At 36.2% G+C, this 18,943-nt stretch overlaps 2 protein-coding genes across 5 annotated transcripts; both read left to right on the top strand.

The window, feature by feature from the left end:
* The first annotated feature begins 2,189 nt into the window (after positions 1-2,189).
* LOC142537144 (transcription initiation factor TFIID subunit 13-like) lies at positions 2,190-13,519 on the top strand. The gene is made up of 4 exons (XM_075642705.1): positions 2,190-2,391; positions 8,483-8,607; positions 8,690-8,727; positions 13,442-13,519. Exons 1-4 carry the CDS (start codon positions 2,363-2,365, stop codon positions 13,517-13,519), a joined length of 270 nt encoding a protein of 89 aa, XP_075498820.1. The 5' UTR covers positions 2,190-2,362.
* Positions 13,520-14,189: 670 nt separating this feature from the next.
* Positions 14,190-17,476, top strand: LOC142523883 (transcription initiation factor TFIID subunit 13-like). Of its 4 annotated transcripts, none has more exons than XM_075627633.1 (6): positions 14,190-14,306; positions 16,024-16,148; positions 16,231-16,268; positions 16,789-16,848; positions 16,955-17,029; positions 17,223-17,476. In XM_075627633.1, exons 2-6 carry the CDS (start codon positions 16,046-16,048, stop codon positions 17,331-17,333), a joined length of 387 nt encoding a protein of 128 aa, XP_075483748.1. In that variant the 5' UTR covers positions 14,190-14,306; positions 16,024-16,045; the 3' UTR covers positions 17,334-17,476. The 4 variants fall into 4 exon arrangements, with proteins under 4 accessions (XP_075483748.1, XP_075483735.1, XP_075483730.1 ...); XM_075627620.1 differs by lacking the exon at positions 14,190-14,306 and adding an exon at positions 15,100-15,321; XM_075627615.1 differs by lacking the exon at positions 14,190-14,306 and adding an exon at positions 15,100-15,336.
* Positions 17,477-18,943: the final 1,467 nt, after the last annotated feature.

The raw sequence follows: 18,943 nt of genomic DNA, 5'->3' as shown, positions 1-18,943 counted from the left end.
CTCAATTCGACGTATATTTTGAGATTGTTTAATGAATTTTTTTTAAAATAATTCAAATTTTATAATATTCGATCTGTTAGTTTGTAAATATATTCAGAGTAAGCTCATGAGTTGATTTTTAAATGAATTTTTTTTTATAATTTTGATATTTGATTTATAAATTTTACACTTTACTACAAATATATAAAGTTTTATTAAATTTATTTATTAGAATAAAATTATAAATTTTAATGTGTCACCCACCATGTGTGTCTATGGTCTCGCTTGATGTATATTTATATTTATTTGAAATTAAAGCCTAGGTCTCAAGGCAGTTCCCATTATATATTGCCAATTTTGTATTAGATTGTATTTATTATTAAATTCAATTCAACATACATTAATATAATTATATGTATTTAACGTCAATGTAATAAAATGGAATTCTTATATAAAATTTTTTTTCCAAACATCAAAATTGGATTTTCCATTTGGTTTTGTTCTTATACGCAATCTGCATTGTGGGCAAGATCTTCTCTATGGTGGCTGCTGTCACACTTTAAGGGTAATTCGTTCATGGACCTTTGGTGTTGGGTCTTATCGTTTGGAAAAGGAGAGGATCTAAGTTATTTTTCAATGATATCATGGAGCATTTGGCTTGATAACAATAAATTTATCCATGGGGGTAGATTGTTGAGGCCAGTTGAATTGGTTTCATTTCATCTCACTCTGGAAATATCATCTAGCTTGTCAATCAGCAAAATCACTAAAGACTCCATCCCAAACACAATCTTCTTCTTGGATTGCACCTAGCGGTTGTGGTACAAAAATCTCAAGGAGTGGGTATTGAGGTGGTAGCGAGGGATGAGCATGGAATAGTGTCAATGGTTCAGACTATGTGCTTAGAGGGAATCCTCTCAGTCCATGTTGCAGAACTTCTCACTAAAAAAAAAAGGGGGCTAGCGGCGGTTTTAACCGTCGCCTCAAGGGTTACGCGACGGTTTGATGGTCCGTAACCGGAGGTTGCATCGCTTTTATATAGCGAAAATTTTGTTGAACAATATCGTCGCTAATTTAGCGACGATTTAGTTTAAGCGACGATTACATACAGACCGTCGCTAATTTAAGCGACGGTTATATATAGACCGTCGCCAATTTAAGCGACGGTTAAACTTAACCGTCGCTGATTGAAAGCGACGGTTTTTTGAAAAACCGTCGCAATATTAAGCGACAGTCTTTCAAAAAACCGTAGCTTAATGAAGTAACGATTTTTAATCTATCAATTAAAACAAAAACTCATGCATGATTTACAAAATTAATAATCTAATACACTAAAATTCATAAATAAAATATTACTCTAAAATTCATAAATAAACTACTACGCAAAAAATAAATATTAAATTCATAAATAATCTTATAACCGTCGCTAATCCATCCGTTTTTTTGTTGTGTCTGACCATTCGAGAAAAAATTATGTTGGTTTTTAAATATCAATGAAATCAAGTCATATTAGAGTCTGATGCTAGTCTTCAATCAATACCAAAAAAGTTTCGACATCGTAAGCTAATTAGCGCGTAGGCAGTGTCGCGTTACACAACTTGGTTTTGGAAGATATCGTACTACTGTCAGACCATGAACATCTAATCAGCGTACTGTAAAAATTTGGTAGGTTCAATCTATAGTCATTTGATTATGACCTCCTAATATGATCTACTAAATTAATCGAATTGCTCCAAATGATCAAAACGATCACTAGTCGGGATGGCGAAATGACTCGGAAATCTATTCATCTCACTACAAAAAAATGGTTGGATTAGCGACGGTTATAGGATAAACCGTCGCTATTATAGAGACGATTTTTGTTAAACCGTCGCTTTAGTAGCGACGGTCTAAAGCGACGGTTTTTAATAAAACCATCGCCTACTAAAGTAAGTGACGGTTTATCAAAAATCGTCGCTAGTTTAACGACGGTTTATCATAAAACCGTCATTAATATTGCGATTGTTTGAACAAATCCGTCGCCATTTTGTGCGACAGGTTTTTTGACCGTCGCCTTTGGCGATGTTTATATTTAAGTCCGTCGCCATATTAGGCGACGTGTTTTTTACCCGTCGCAAAATAGAGATGCTCTTCAAAAACCGTCGCTCTATATCGGCGACGGTTTTTGAAAAACCGATATCGGCGACGTTTTTTGAAAAACTATAGCTATTATTCTATATAACCGAGGTTCGCGAACATTTTCTTCAGTGATTTTCGCATTTTTTCTCGGGTAGTAGCGAAACTCTATCAATTTTTTCGCAGTTTCGATTTTTTTTACGTTTTACTAACATTTTTTCGTATTAATTTCGTAGATTTGCTCGTCGGTGTGATCTTCCAGCGTTACATGGATCTGCATATCTTCGCGCACGTCAGGTTTTTAAAGCGTTTTTTTTACAGAAAATTTAACATTTAATTTTAATTTTTGCGTAGTAGTTTATTTATGAATTTTAGCGTAGTATTTTATTTATGAATTTTAACGTAGTAGATTATTTATTTTGTAAATCATGTATGAGTTTTTTTTAAAATTAAAAACCTTCGCTTCATTAAGCGACGTTACGGTTTTTTCAAAAACCGTCGCTTAATTCAGCGACTGTTTGTATATAACCGTCGCTTAGCGGCGATATTTTTCAACAAAACTGTCGCTAATAGAAGGCGACGCGACCTCCGGTTACGGGCCACCAAACCGTCGCTAAAATCGTCGCCTAACCCTTTAGACGACGGTTTTATCGATGGTTAGCCCCTGTTTTTTTTGTGGTGTCTATTATGAGAAGTATGAACAAGTCCTAACGAGATTGCAAGAGTAAATATTCGTCTACATGTAATAAACTCCATAAATCTCACATATATAAATATTTTAAGAACATATCTCAGTCTCACCGGCCCCAAAGTAGATCGCCTCCATCAATCGAAGATCCATTGGCACTGGTCGTTGCCCCACCTAGACATGTCAAAATGGGTTGGCGGGATGGGCCAGATGGCGGGCCTTTAAATGGTCAACCCAACCCAACCCACTTTGGGTCGCGAGTTAAGCGGGCCGACCCGCTTATTTTTTTAAGAAAAAAATGCTAAACATATTTCAGTCAAATAATTTCATAAAATAATTAAAAACATTGAAATAAGAAATTAAGAATCATACAACATAATCCATAAAAAGTAAAGTGTTTAAACCAAACATGAAGATTGAGACATGGAAGAGAACGTAAAGTCGAGGAAAGGAACGGTTGTAAATTTTAAAAAATACTATGTATTCAACAATACACATAATTAGCAAACCTCCGTCGGGTCCACAAAATTTCACTGCAACTCGTCGGACTTCAAACGAAAACACTCTTCGTTTCACAAGCAACTGCTATGCTTAAAATTTATTTTAAGATTCATGAATAAAATTTACAGGAATTTCTTCCCTTTTGTTTTCTTTATGTATATCTGTAAATTTATTTTTTTTACTTTCTTTATGTATATTTGTTGTAAGAGTAAATTATCAATATATTTGTTCTAAGACATGGAGGCGCATGAAACTTATTCCAATTTTTATATAAAACTTAAAACCTAAAAATATAAAATTTTATCCTAATTTGGCGGGCCCGTTTGGGCCCGACCCATCTTGACCCGCAACCCAAACGGGCTCAGCCCATTTGACCCGCCTCCAAATAGACTGCTATTTAATCAACCCAACCCGTTCAATTTTTATAGCAGGACGGGCCGACTAGACGGGCCTAACCCAATTTGACAAGTCTAGCCCCACCTTTCGCGGCTGAGATAAATTCAACACTCCGCTGCATCCCGATGCATTTATAACTAAGGATTCAATTTTGGATTCGAATCTTGGCATGTTTCATGTTCGTTGCGATGTTTTAAGGTTCCCCGTTTAGGTTTTGGGGTACATACTCAAAGGTGTGGAGGTGCTCCGTCAGTGTTTATTCTTATTTTATATGATGTATAGTGGGTTTTCATCTGTTGTTCATCAATTGTTTTATTGTTGGTTTTATCCATTTCGTTCCTTTTGGTGTCTGTGTGTCGCATGTTATTTTGGTAAGAATGGATAAAAATTATAAGTTTTGACAGTTTCTGTGTGTTTGTACGTTTCTTTCTCTTACCAATCGAGAGAAACGACAACGATCTCAGGTTGAATTTATTTCCTTTTTTAAGTCTTTAGGAGTTGGTTTTCCAGTTATAATGTCTAAAATGCAGTAGTTCCTCTTGATTTCATAACTTGAATAATTATCGTTGATCACAGGAGCCTTGTTGTATTATGTCTAGGAGAATTTCAGTTTTGGTCGTTCAATTTTCTGAGCTTTTTCTTGTTTTATTCTGACTCTAATTTTCATGGATATATAATGTTTTTTCCATTATATATACTGAGTTTATCGTGGCTTTAAAACCTGGTAGATTATTCTCATTGAAAGTTTGATGTTTCACCAACTAGTACTTACTGAATCTGACATAATTTTATTACATATGGAAATATGTTTCATCTTCATCCTGCCTAATGTAACTCGAGCGAGATAAATTGCATTACTCTATTAGCTGTATATAAGTTTTCGAGAAAAAATTGATCTATCATGCATTCGAGAATCTTTTGATGACTATGACATTATTTGTGGTGTGAAGGGGAAATTCCGAGGTGCGGAGGATGAATAATTCAACTGCAGGATCTTCCTCGAAAGCAAGAGTTGGTCCGTCCCAACCTTCAGAATCCTCCTTAAAGCGCAAACGTGGAATGTTTCACAAAGATTGTGAGTCATTTCTATTTCATTTCTTTTTAGTTCAGTATTTTATTCACTAATTTTCCGGCACTCGTTCATTTGGATTCTACAGTGCAACACGTGATGTATGGATTCGGGGATGAGTCTAACGTGAGTACTCATTATCTCATTTTGGCTGCGTCATCTTTACTTTGATGTGTAGCAGAATATATTATATGCAACCGAGACTCTGCTAATATTTTTTTCGGTATTTTATATTTCACGGCTACTTATAAAGGTCTAATCATCTTGTAAGGCTGTGTTTGGTTGCCTTGATTAGGTAGGTTTATTTTTTTTAACCAACCTAATATCATGTTTGGTACATTTTTTATTTAACCAAGTCAATCCCTCCTATGAATGATTAGGTTATATTAGGTGAGTTAAAATAATCACTCATCACCTCCTAGAATTATTCATCATACACTTAATACATCCTATTTTTTTAATTTTACCATTCTCCTAAACCCAAACTCACCACCACTACCCACCACCGACCGTCGACCACCATCGACCGACCACCCCCCGCCGCCGATCGTCGACCACCGCTAGCCGACCACATCCACGGCCGTCTGCCGCCGTCGCCATATCGGCTGACCGCCGTCGCCGCCGAAGACCACTGCCGCCTCCGCTGGCCGATGCCACCGCCGTCGGCCGACGACTACCGACGCCTCCGACCGGCCACCACAACGTCGACCGACCACCGTCGCAATAGTGGAAGAGCAATTTAGTCAATTCATCAAAAGATTCTAAATTATCTCATTCTTAACCATCATACCAAACATAATATTATTTTATCATTGTATATTATATTTCTACTTCAATCATTTTTTTTATCATTTATCACTTAATCATTTCATAATTTTATCATTCAACCAAACGCAGCCTAATAGTATTTATGTGGAAAGATTTCATTTCATGTACTTTTTCTATGACGTTGATCAGTAATCCTAGAGTAAAAATGTAGCTGATCTCATGCCACGAACATCAGATTTTATTTTACATAATATGATGTATATATCCTGAAGTTCAACTGTAATAATAATAAGAAAGTACGACATATATTTGTATGTAGATCATAAAATCACAGTGAGGACACATGCCAATAAATTTAGTGGGGTTGTTGCTTTTGCCACATATGTTATTTTACAGCTTTGTACAATTTTTATGTCCACAAGTAACATGGAGAGATGATATTAGTTCGCGTAACATTTTCATCTGATCATTATTTTTAATGATTTTTTGTTTCAGCTGTTACAATACAGCCGCTTCCAGAAACTGTAGCACTTGTTGAAGACATTGTTGTGGAGTATGTCACAGATATGACAAGATTCTCTTTCTAATCCCTTCCTTAATCCCTTAATTTCTTCGTTAAGGCAAATCACGGTTAGGTTTGTCTTACAAAAAATCGGTAATTGTGATTTTCACAAGTCCACAAAGCTCAAGACATTGCAACAAAAATGGGAAAGATTTTAACTGGGGATTTTAGCTTTCTGATACGAAAGATATGGTTCTCAGGTGGAAATTTAATCATCTCATTTAGAACAGTGGAGATTATCAAAAACCGTCGCTAGTTTAGCGAAGGTTTATCATAAAACAGTCGCTAATATTGTGACTGTTCGAACAAACTCGTCGTCATTTTGTGCGACGGGTTTTTTTACCGTTTATATTTAAGTTTGTCGCCATATGAGGCAAAATTCGGCGATGATTTTTGTATACCGTCGCTATTAGCGACGGTTCTCGACTACCGTCGCTATTGTGAATAAAACCGTCGCCTAACTAGATCGACGACGATTTTTCAAAAACCGTTGCCATTGGCGACGGTAGTCACAAACCGTCGCCAATAGCGACGGTTTCAAACAAACAGTCGCCGATCTAGATCAGGTTTTTACGTGGATCTGTATATCTTCGCGCACGTCAGGTTTTTAAAACGTTTTCTTTACAGAAAATTTAATATTTAATTTTAATTTTTGCGTAGTTTTTTATTTATTAATTTTAGCGTAGTATTTTATTTATGAATTTTAGCGTAGTAGATTATTTATTTTGTAAATCATGCATGAGTTTTTTTTGATTAAAAACATTCGCTTCATTAGGCTACGGTTTTTGACAAAGTCGTCGCTTTAATTCAGCGATGGTTTGTATATAATCGTCGCTTAAATTAGCGACGGTTTAACGGTTATTGAGAAAATGTCGCTGATAGAAGGCGATGCGATCTCCGATTACGGACCACCAAACCGTCGCTAAAACCGTCGCCTAAACCTTTAGGCGACGGTTAAAACTGTCGCTAGCCCCTTTTTTTTGTGGTGTCTATTATGAGAAGTATGAACAAGTCCTAACGAGATTGCAAGAGTAAATATTCGTCTACATGTCATAAACTCCACAAATCTCACACTTCAATATGCCGATGATGAATATGTAGTTTCATCCATTCGTTTAATTGGATCGAGAATGGCTAGCTTTTAAGCTCAGCAGTGCAAGCGTGCAGGTGGTTCAGCCAATGGTGTTGCGCCTATTTTGGTCTCGCATGGACTTGATCGTTTTACATTGTTTGATGAATGTTGTTATTTGTTTATTAGTAAACATGTAAATCACGACTTTCTTGGTTTAAGAAATCTCTGGTGTTTCAAAAAAAAAAATCTTATATACAGTATAAGATGAACTGGCCCATTTTAAGTTGGGCTCGTAACATCAAATTTTAATTCAATGAAAATCAGAAGCCCGAAATAGGCCCATATATAAATATTTTAAGAACATATTTCAGTCTCACCGGCCCCAAAGTAGACTGCCTCCATCAACCGAAGATCCATTGGCACCGGTCGTTGCCCCACCTTTTGCGGCTGAGATAAATTCAACACTCCGCTGCATCCCGATGCATTTATAACTAAGGATTCAATTTTGGATTCGAATCTTGGCGTGTTTCATGTTCGTTGCGATGTTTTAAGGTTCTCCGTTTAGGTTTTGGGGTACATAATAAAAGGTGTGGAGGTGCTCCGTCAGTATTTATTCTTATTTTATATGATGTATAATGGGTTTTCATCCGTTGTTCATCAATTGTTTTATTGTTGGTTTTATACGTTTCGTTCCTTTTAGTGTCTGTGTGTCGCATGTTATTTTGGTAAGAGTGGATAAAAATTATAAGTTTTGACAGTATCTGTGTGTTTGTACGTTTCTTTCTCTTACCAATCGAGAGAAACTGCAACGATCTCAGGTTGAATTTCTTTCTTTTTTAAGTCTTTAGGAGTTGGTTTTCAAGTTAGAATCGGTCTAAAATGCAGTAGTTCCTCTTGATTTCATAACTTGAATAATTATCGTTGATCACAAGAGCCTTGTTATATTATGTATAGAAGAATTTCAGTTATCGTCGTTAGATTTTCTGAGCTTTTTCTTGTTTTATTCTGACTCTAATTTTCATGGATACATAATGTTTTTTCCATTATATATACTGAGTTTACCGTGGCTTTAGAACCTGGTAGATTATTCTCACTGAAAGTTTGATGTTTCACCAACTAGTACTTACTGAATATGACATAATTTTATTACATATGGAAATATGTTTCATCTTCATCCCGCCTAATGTAACTGGAGCGGGACAAATTGCATTACTCTATTAACTGTAAAAGGTTCCACTCGTTTTCTTTGATATAAGTTTTCTATAAAAAAAAATTGATCTATCATGCATTCGAGAATCTTTTGATGACAATGACATTATTTGTAGTGTGAAGGGAAAATTCCGAGGTGCAGAGGATGACTAATTCAGCTGCAGGATCTTCCTCGAAAGCAAGAGTTGGTCCGTCCCAACCTTCAGAATCCTCCTCAAAGCGCAAACGTGGAATGTTTCAAAAAGATTGTGAGTCATTTCTATTTCATTTCTTTTTAGTTCAGTATTTTATTCACTAATTTTCCGGCACTCGTTCATTTGGATTCTACAGTGCAACACGTGATGTATGGATTCGGGGATGAGTTTAACGTGAGTACTCATTATCTCATTTTGGCTGCGTCATCTTTACTTTGATGTGTAGTTGAATATATTATATGCAAACGAGACTCTGCTAATATTTTTTTCGGTATTTTATATTTCACGGCTACTTATAAAGGTCTAATCATCTTGTAAGGCTGTGTTTGGTTGTCTTGATTATGTAGGTTTATTTTTTTAACCAAGCTAATCTCATGTTTGATACATTTTTTATTTAGCCAAGTCAAACCTCCTCCTATGAATGATTATGTTATATTAGCTGAGTTAAAATAATCACTTCTCACCTCCTAGAATTATTCATCATACTCTTAATCCATCCTATTTTTCTAATTTACCTTTCTCCTAAATCCAAACTCACCACCACTACCCACCACCGACCGTCGACCACCATCGACCGACCGCCCCCCTGGCCGTCGCCAACCGCCGTCGGCCGACCACCCCCCACCGCCGACCGCCTTCCACCGCTAGCCGACCACATCCACGGCCGTCCGCCGCCTACACCATAACGGCCGACCGCCGTCGCCGCCGAAGACCACTGCCGCCTCCGCTGGCCGACGCCACAGCCGTCGGCCGACGACCACCGACACCTCCGACTGGCCACCACAGCTCCGACCAACCGCCGTCGCAATAGTGGAAGAACAATTTAGTCAATTCATCAAAAGATTCTAAATTATCTCATTTTTAACCATCATATCAAACATAATATTATTTTATCATTATATATTATATTTCTAATTCAATCATTTTTTTTATCATTTATCACTTAATCATTTCATAATTTTATCATTCAACCAAACACAGCCTAATAGTATTAATGTGGAAATATTTCATTTTACGTACTTTTTCTATGAAGTTGATCGGTAATCCTAGAGTAAAAATGTAGCTGATCTAATGCCACGAACATCAGATTTTATCTTACATAATCTGCTGTATATATCCTGCAGTTCAACTGTAATGATAATAAGAAAGTACGACATATATTTGTATGTAGATCATAAAATCATAATGAGGACACATGCCAATGAATTTAGTGAGGTTGTTGCTTTTGCCATATATGTTATTTTACAGCTTTGTACATTTTTTAAGTAACGTCTCGCTCATTTTTTTTAAATTCGGAAATATTTTTTTTATAAGGCTCACTACTACAAAATAACATTTAAAATAATCGTATTTATTTACCAATAAAAATATCACAGTTTAAAATGACCAACATCAAACGTAAACGTAAAGGAGTAAAAATCGTAATAGAAAAATATAACATTTAAAAATGATATTAAATATTTGTCAATAAAAATAGCGCATTTTAAAATAACTCAACCCGTCTAAAATCATACGTAAACATAAACGTATAAAATTCTTAAAATCATCAATGTATGAAAATATTCATCTCCTCTCAATCTCATAAATCGTAATGCGGAAAACATGTGGTCCTCGGGTCGTGTCACCTTACCAGGTCTGCCTACTTAGAGTTCGACACCTCCAGTCTCCTCATCACTAAGCTCACCTGCATCACACACGCCTAGTGAGTCTAAAGACTCAACACACCTGCACCATTAATAACAAGTACATATATCTAGCACACAACAGTGAAAAATATCATATTCAACATATCTTTCATTAACTTAAAAGCATAATGTAAACGTGTTGTGTAAAATCATGTCATGTCAAAGAATGTCATCTCATATCATCATATACGTAAACATATCTTTCATGAACTTTAAAAGCATGAACATCAACGTCTCGTGTAAAATCATGTCGTGTCAAAGCATGTCATCTCATATCATCATATACGTAAACATATCTTTCATGAACTTTAAAAAAACATAATATAAATATGTCGTGTAAAATCATGACGTGTCAAAACAGCTCATCGTTAATCATCATTCATCATTCATCGTTTATCATTTATCGTTCATCGTTCATCATTCATTTATCGTTCATCATTCATCGTTCATCATTCATCTTTCATTATTTATCATTGGTGAATTCAGTTAATTAGAGGTTACTATCGTACATCATTCATCATTTACGATGGATCCATCATACATAGAACCGCGGTATCCGACGGCTGTCGAACATCAGTGACAGGATCACCCATCCACTGTGCCTAGGCCTCATCATCAGCATTTACATATACTTCGATAGCCACAACTAATTCTCATCATTCAAAACATTATCATTTTCATCACTTATAAAAATCTTGAATTTATGCAATTTTTCTTAAATCCAAGAATGCGACGTATATCTTTATAAAATCTTAAAATCGTGATCATGATGCATTAACATTTAAAATATCATAAATTTGTGCTCAGGACGCTGCCAGGACCAAAAATCTCACCCCGGGTGCAAAATGACTATTTTGCCCCTGGAAACCCAAAAATTACTGTTTTACCCATATGCGTAAAATTCCATGTTTTTGACATTTTCTTAATTCCACTGACACTAACATGTCCCAAATAATTATTTAAGCCTACATGAATTTTCTCATATTTTTATTTGGCTTAAATCGATGACCTTTAAATTAATATTTACATATAACATAATAATGCGTTTTATTCCCGAATTAAACCAAAACTTAGCATAAAATTCCCAAATTAAAAACTTAGACTTCTAATAATTATTTGAGTTTAAATATAATTTCCCATAATTTTATTAAGCTTAAATCTAGACGTTTCCATTAATCCTTTAATTAAGGTTTCGTGCGGCGATTAAATCCCGGATAAATCCAAAACTCATTATTTTGATATGAAACTTACCAAACTCTTAAAAATGTCCCAAAACATATTTAAAAGTATTTCTTAGACGTAAACTCGAGCTCATTTCATAACTTAACCGAATTGTTTTAAAACTTGGACCGGGGTCCCGATTTTAACCCGAATCGAACTGAAACCTAACCAAACTTTCCCAACTTTTTATCACACCTTAAATACACTTAAAAGACCGTAACACATAATCACCAGACCCTAAATCCCACGGCTGAAAATTTCAGAATTCACCCAAAAGTCTCGGCCCTACCTTTATGCTTGTGCAAATCTATAACTCACACATGGCTCCCACCCTTGAAATACTTCGGTCCACCTCCTCCCAACCCTTGTCCAGCCTTAAAACCAGCAGTTCTCGATCTCTCATGACCCATAAAACAAACCCAAGAGCTGCTGGAATAATCCAGCGCACTAGCCTCCAACCATGACGCAACAAGGCTCGGCCATCTCCTTCCTAACTCGACTCCGGATTGGACCAGCCTTAGACTAAACCATCCTATGACCAAGACCAGTCCGTGGACCTCCCATTGGACAGAATCAACCACACCTCAAGCCCCCAAACTAGTGGACGTGCAGCACGGCTCCACTACCCTCCCTAAGAATCACCGAGATCAACCTTGCTTCTAACCTTTCCGAACCGTTAAAGGGTCATGGCCAGCCACTCCTAGCATTCTCCCTGCCACGTCACGAACCCAAGAGAGTCGGTTCCTTGGCTGGGATCGAGCCACGCCCGGATGGAAGCACTAAACCCTCGATCTAACCAAAGAAAACGAGGAACCTTTAGCCCGCCACCCTCTCGGCCTTCACTCTAAAACCCCACCAAACCTTACACCAGCTTCACAACCTCGCTCTGCTCTCTTGAACGTTCCCTTAACATCATCAAAACAGCAGTCCCTTTGCACAATTCCAGAAAACGTGAGTGGATGCAAAGCAAATATACATTTCATGCTCAACCGAAACATACCCGTAAAAACGATGCATGAACTGAAAAAAAAACGTGAATGGCACACATATCAGCATGTATTATGGCGTAAATGATGCAGAAATAATGTACATGGCGTGCTTTGATGATAAGACGCTCGAAATCTTGAGGAGACGCGCATCGGGGAGACAACGAAGAAGCGATGAAGGAGCTTGCTTGAAAGGAAATGAAGATGACCGAATTATTGCAGCAAAGTGCTGCTATACACATGTGAAAATGCTGCTGGTGAAGAGGGGGGGACGGCTGGTGGGTGGTGGGTGATAATGGTTGTAGGGTAGTAATTATAGTATTTAATTAATTATTAATCAAATAACCAATGACCCTAAATGGTTTAATTAAAAGATTAAAAGAGTTTTAAGTCCAACGAACATAAAAATTGGCTCATTAAATCCATACATACTCCCGAAAAATATTTCCTGTTGGAAAGTTTTTGAAAATACTAGCCGAACTCTCAAAAAGTCTCCCGATTTGATAAAATTTACGCATCGTTAAAAATTAAAATCTTGCGGGTAAAAATACCCAATAAATCTCAAATTTTTTAAAAAATAACTTTAAAACATCTTATATTAATTAATAAAAATTAATCGTGTAATTAAAATAATTTTCTTGAAAATCTCCTGGTCTCCGATCCTCGTTCGTGCGCGAAATGAAACTTAAAAATCATAGTGCATGAACTTTTAAAATTTCATGAATTAAATCATATCATGCAATAATAATGCATAAAATTCATAAAAATAATTAAACGCAATTTAATAAAATAAAATACATTTTATGCTTTAAAAGAATTTAATAAAATAACAAAGAATTTAATAATTTGCATGCATGTGGTTTACGTGGACTTTTCGATTTTCGGGACGTTACATTTTATGTATACAAGTAACATGGAGAGGTGATATTAGTTCGCGTAACATTTTCATCTGATCTTTATTTTTAATGATTTTTTGTTTCAACTGTTACAATACAGCCGCTTCCAAAAACTGTAGCACTTGTTGAAGACATTGTTGTTGAGTATGTCACATGTACGACAAGATTTTCTTTCTAATCCCTTCTTTAATCCCTTAATTTATTCGTTGCGACAATTCACGGTTGGGTTTGTCTTACAAGAAATCGGTAATTGTGATTTTCACAAATCCACAAAGCTCAAGATATTGCAACAAAAATGAGAAAGTTTTTAACTGAGGATTTTCTTTTCTGATACGAAAGATATGGTTCTCCGGTGGAAATTTAATCATCTCATTTAGAACAGTGGACATTATCAAAAACCGTCGCTAGTTTAGCGAACTTTTATCATAAAACCGTCGCTAATATTGTGATTGTTCGAACAAACTCGTCGTCATTTTGTGCGACGGGTTTTTTTACCCATATGAGGCAAAATTCGACGACGGTTTTTTTTAGACCGTCGCTAATAGCGACAGTTCTCTAATACCGTCGCTATTTTTGGATAAAACCGGCGCTTAATTAGATCGGCGACGGTTTAGTCAAATACCGTCGCCAAAGCGACGGTTGTAAATTAACTGTCGCCGATGTAGATATACGACGGTTTATGAAACACCGTCGTTATTGGCAACAGTTATCTTTAAACCGTCGCCAATGGCGACGGTTTTTTGACAGTTATCTTTAAGCTGTCGCTAATTGCGACGGTTTTTTGCAGAAACCGTCGCTATGATTCTATTTATACCGAGGTTCGCGAACATTTTTCCTTCAGCGATTTTCGCCTTTCTTCTCTGGTAGTAGCGAAACGATATCAATTTTTGCGGATTAATTTCGTAGATTTGCGCGTCGGTGTGATCTTCCAGCATTACGTGGATCTGCATATTTTCGCACGTCAGGTTTTTAAAGCGTTTTCTTTACAAAAAATTTAATATTTAATTTTAATTTTTGCGTAATAATTTATTGATGAATTTTAGCTTATTATTTTATTTATGAATTTTAGCGTAGTACATTATGTATTTTGTAAATCAAGCATGAGTTTTTTTTATTAAAAACCGTCGCTTCATTAATCTACTATTTTTTCAAAAATCGTCGCTTTCAGTCAGCGACGGTTTGTATATAACATTCGCTTAAATTAGCGACGATTTACGTGTAAATCGTCGCTAAAGCTGTCGGTACTTTAGCGACGATATTTTTCAACAAAACCGTCGTTAATTTGTAACGGTTTTTGAGAAACTGTCGCTGATAGTAGATGAACAAGTCCTAGCGAGATTGCAAGAGTAAATATTCGTATACATGTCATAAACTCCACAAATCTCACACTAATATGCCGATGATGAATATGTAGTTTTATCCATTCGTTTACTTGGATCGAGAATGGCTAGCTTTTAAGCTCAGCAGTGCAAGCGTGCAGGTGGTTCAGCCAATGGTGTTGTGCCTATTTTGGTCTCGCACGGACTCGACCATTCTACATTGTTTGATGAATGTTGTTATTTGTTTATTAGTTGACATGTAAATCACGACTTTCTTGGTTTAAGAAATCTCTGGTGTTTCAAAAACAAAAATAAAAAATTTCTTATATACAGTATAAGATGCATTGGCCCATTTTAAGGTTGGCTCGTAGCATCAAATTTTAATTTGATGAAAATCAGAAGCCCAAAATAGGCCCGTATATAAATATCTTAAGAACATATTTCATTCTCACCGGCCCCAAAGTAGACCGCCTCCATCAATCGAAATCCATTGGCACCGGTCGTTGCCCCACCTTTCGCGGCTTAGATAAATTCAACACTCCGCTGCATCCCGATGCATTTATAACTAAGGATTCAATTTTGGATTCGAATCTTGGCGTGTTTCATGTTCGTTGCAATGTTTTAAGCTTCCCCGTTTAGGTTTTGAGGTACATACTCAAAGGTGTGGAGGTGCTCCGTAAGTATTTATTCTTATTTTATATGATGTATAATGGGTTTTCATCCGTTGTTCATCAATTGTCCGTTTCGTTTCTTTTGGTGTCTGTGTGTCGCATGTTATTTTGGTAAGAGTGGATAAAAATTATAAGTTTTGACCGTTTCTGTGTGTTTGTACGTTTCTTTCTCTTACCAATCGAGAGAAACGGCAATGATCTTAGGTTGAATTTCCTTTCTTTTTTACGTCCTTAGGAGTTGGTTTTCCAGTTAGAATATGTCTAAAATTCAGTAGTTCCTCTTGATTTCATAACTTGAATAATTATCGTTGATCACAGGAGCCTTGTTGTATTATGTCTAGGAGAATTTCAGTTTTGGTCGTTCAATTTTCTGAGCTTTTTCTTGTTTTATTCTGACTCTAATTTTCATGGATATATAATGTTTTTTCCATTATATATACTGAGTTTATCGTGGCTTTAAAACCTGGTAGATTATTCTCATTGAAAGTTTGATGTTTCACCAACTAGTACTTACTGAATCTGACATAATTTTATTACATATGGAAATATGTTTCATCTTCATCCTGCCTAATGTAACTCGAGCGAGATAAATTGCATTACTCTATTAGCTGTATATAAGTTTTCGAGAAAAAATTGATCTATCATGCATTCGAGAATCTTTTGATGACTATGACATTATTTGTGGTGTGAAGGCAAAATTCCGAGGTGCAGAGGATGAATAATTCAACTGCAGGATCTTCCTCGAAAGCAAGAGTTGGTCCGTCCCAACCTTCAGAATCCTCCTTAAAGCGCAAACGTGGAATGTTTCAGAAAGATTGTGAGTCATTTCTATTTCATTTCTTTTTAGTTCATTATTTTATTTACTAATTTTCCGGCACTCGTTCATTTGGATTCTACAGTGCAACACATGATGTATGGATTCGGGGATGAGTCTAACGTGAGTATTCATTATCCCATTTTGGCTGCATCATCTTTAGTTTGATGTGTAGCTGAATATATTATATGCAACCGAGACTCTGCTAATATTTTTTTTCGGTATTTTATATTTCACGGCTACTTATAAAGGTCTAACCATCTTGTAATAGTATTAATGTGGAAAGATTTCATTTCACGTGCTTTTTCCGTGAAGTTGCTCAGTAATCCTAGAGTAAAAATGTAGCTGATCCCATGCCACGAACATCAGATTTTATCTTACATAATCTGCTGTATATATCCTGTAGTTCAACTGTAATGATAGTTAGAAAGTACGACATATATTTGTATGTAGATCATAAAATCATAGTGATGACACATGCCAATGAATTTAGTGGGGTTGTTGCTTTTGCCACATATGTTATTTTACAGCTTTGTACAATTTTTATGTCTACAAGTAACATGGAGAGATGATATTAGTTTGCGTAACATTTTCATCTGAACTTTATTTTTAATGATTTTTTGTTTCAACTGTTGCAATACAGCCGCTTCCAGAAACTGTAACACTTGTTGAAGACATTGTTGTTGAGTATGTCACAGATATGGCAAGATTTCCTTTCTAATCCCTTCCTTAATCCCTTAATTTCTTCGTTATGGCAAATCACGGCTGGGGTTTGTCTTACAAGCAATCGGTAATTGTGATTTTCACAGGTCCATAAAGCTCAAGACATTGCAACAAAAAGGGGAAAGCTTTTAACTGAGGATTTTCTCTTTCTGATACGAAAGGTATGGTTCTCTAGTGGAAATTTAATCATCTCATTTAGAACCGTGGAGATTATTCAGTACTGCTTAGGAATGAATTCATATGATTGTATCAGAAAAATGGGAAAAGAAATGTAATAAAAAACAAAAAATGACTTTAAAACTCTAGTATTGAGCTGAATGCTTTCAAATTTCGTGCGTTTCTCGATGTTTATAGGATAGGCCAAAGCTAAACCGTTGCACAGAGCTGTTATCAATGAATGAAGAACTGAAGCAAGCAAGGAAAGCCTTTGAGGTTGATGAAGAGAAATTGGCGTCGGTTGACTGAGGTGTTATGAACTTCTTCCTACTGACTACTATTTCTTAGGATTTCAGCGTTCAACTTATTGAGTTGTACATTGCTCTATTTCATGGAATGTGCCCAAAAGTTTCAAGATAAATTGCCTTCAAACGGCCCGAGTTCTTGGTTTCGATTAAGCTTCATGGGTTTCAATGATTATAAGTTGGCGAGCGTTCAGAAAGAGCTCGTCTTCCTTTAGATTATCAAGAATTGTCATATTTGCACTGGCTTAATATTAGGGTGCAAGACAAGTTAGTTGATCACCAAAGTTTTTAGGTAGAAACACGAGTTACGGCAAAAATAATAAATTTTTTTATTTGGCAGTCTTGTAGATGATCTCTGAAATGTCGGTGGGTGCGTGAATCTGTAAAATTGCAACAGCTTCACGAATTCGTAGTTACTAGTACAAGCATGTTTTGCCAAAAGCAATTCCCTTGCAGTAAAAATGAAGCTCAGAATATGAGATTTAAGGCAAGGCCAACCGGGTGCTCACTTGCAGGTGTTTCGAAGACGATCCTATACTATTTGAACGAACTTGCTAAGGAGTGAACATGGTTTTGCAAAAACTCGAAAGGGGTGGTTACATGTATATTGTGACAGTATAATTTCTATTTCCTAACCAATAGTTTCCTTTATCTTTGTCGTTTGGGCTTCTGTCAATGAAGTGGGAAAAGAACTTCAAACTTGACGTATAAATCACCCTTCTTGTTACTAAAGTGTAATGGCATTCCATCGCCTTTAAACTTCCTCACTTCATTTAGATTTCATGTTTCACTTGTTATTTGATAAAATAAAAGGGATTCGACGGAGATAAAATGCAACGCATGGAAGTCGATGCAAATTACAAGTATAGCCAAAACTCACCTTGAGCTAATGTCTACCAAATGCTCATCGAGGTGTTTAATGGTCTTCTCAAAACCGACCAGTGCTTGCACCTGAGAAATGAAGTAGAGGTAAAATTAAAAAATGTGACTGGTGCACAATTAGCTCCGGCAAAACAGCAATCTATAGCTATAACCATCTGCTCAAATCCCAAACCACAAGGAGAGGTATGATTCCAAATGGGTGCAAATAACACCTCCTGTAAAGTAAATATTGGTGTGAGCTCTTTCCTGGAACCCCGGCAAAATTAATGCAATTAAAATGAGGTGCATACAGTAGAATAATTGATCGAAACGTTTTTCTATCGCACCATTACAATATATGTTGATTACAGAACATCGCCATGATGAAACTTTTTGGAGAACTCCAATTCATGCCAGAATAATCACAAATTCATGGGATATTTCAAAGGCAAATGGGACAAATTTTGGTTATTAGCCCCTCAGTATTGAGCAGAGAACTCAATTACTATTGTTCCAATCGGACGACATGATTGCTATTCTTGCAGACTGGGTGAATTCAATGTGCGTGACTCATCCATTGTGATCGGAAGTTTAATAGTTGTAAACACCCCTTCCCCGAAACAAACAGACTTTTGAAATCTCGATTTCAAATACACTGTTTTGGTGGATATATATATAATGGTGTGTGCGAGGCCCTCTCATTTTGGGACGACTGGGTCGAAAATTGCAAATTTTTAGAGAAAGCTACAAGAT

Source organism: Primulina tabacum, chromosome 2 (assembly GCF_025594145.1).
Source record: "Primulina tabacum isolate GXHZ01 chromosome 2, ASM2559414v2, whole genome shotgun sequence".
NCBI lineage: Eukaryota > Viridiplantae > Streptophyta > Magnoliopsida > Lamiales > Gesneriaceae > Primulina > Primulina tabacum.
The sequence above is the reverse complement of the archived record's forward strand: the minus strand, read 5'-3'. Positions and strand labels throughout refer to the sequence as shown.

What these genes read in the sequence shown, in the direction of transcription:
- LOC142537144 (XM_075642705.1), top strand. Translation starts at nt 2,363, where the DNA reads ATGGATCTGCATATCTTCGCGCACGTCAG. An exon ending in CATATCTTCGCGCACGTCAG is followed by an intron (nt 2,392 to 8,482) that starts GTTTTTAAAGCG and finishes TGTAGTGTGAAG; the next exon opens with GGAAAATTCCGAGGTGCAGA. An exon ending in TGGAATGTTTCAAAAAGATT is followed by an intron (nt 8,608 to 8,689) that starts GTGAGTCATTTC and finishes TGGATTCTACAG; the next exon opens with TGCAACACGTGATGTATGGA.
- LOC142523883 (XM_075627633.1), top strand. Translation starts at nt 16,046, where the DNA reads ATGAATAATTCAACTGCAGGATCTTCCTCGAAAGCAAGAGTTGGTCCG. An exon ending in TTGAGTATGTCACAGATATG is followed by an intron (nt 16,849 to 16,954) that starts GCAAGATTTCCT and finishes TGATTTTCACAG; the next exon opens with GTCCATAAAGCTCAAGACAT. An exon ending in TTCTCTTTCTGATACGAAAG is followed by an intron (nt 17,030 to 17,222) that starts GTATGGTTCTCT and finishes CGATGTTTATAG; the next exon opens with GATAGGCCAAAGCTAAACCG.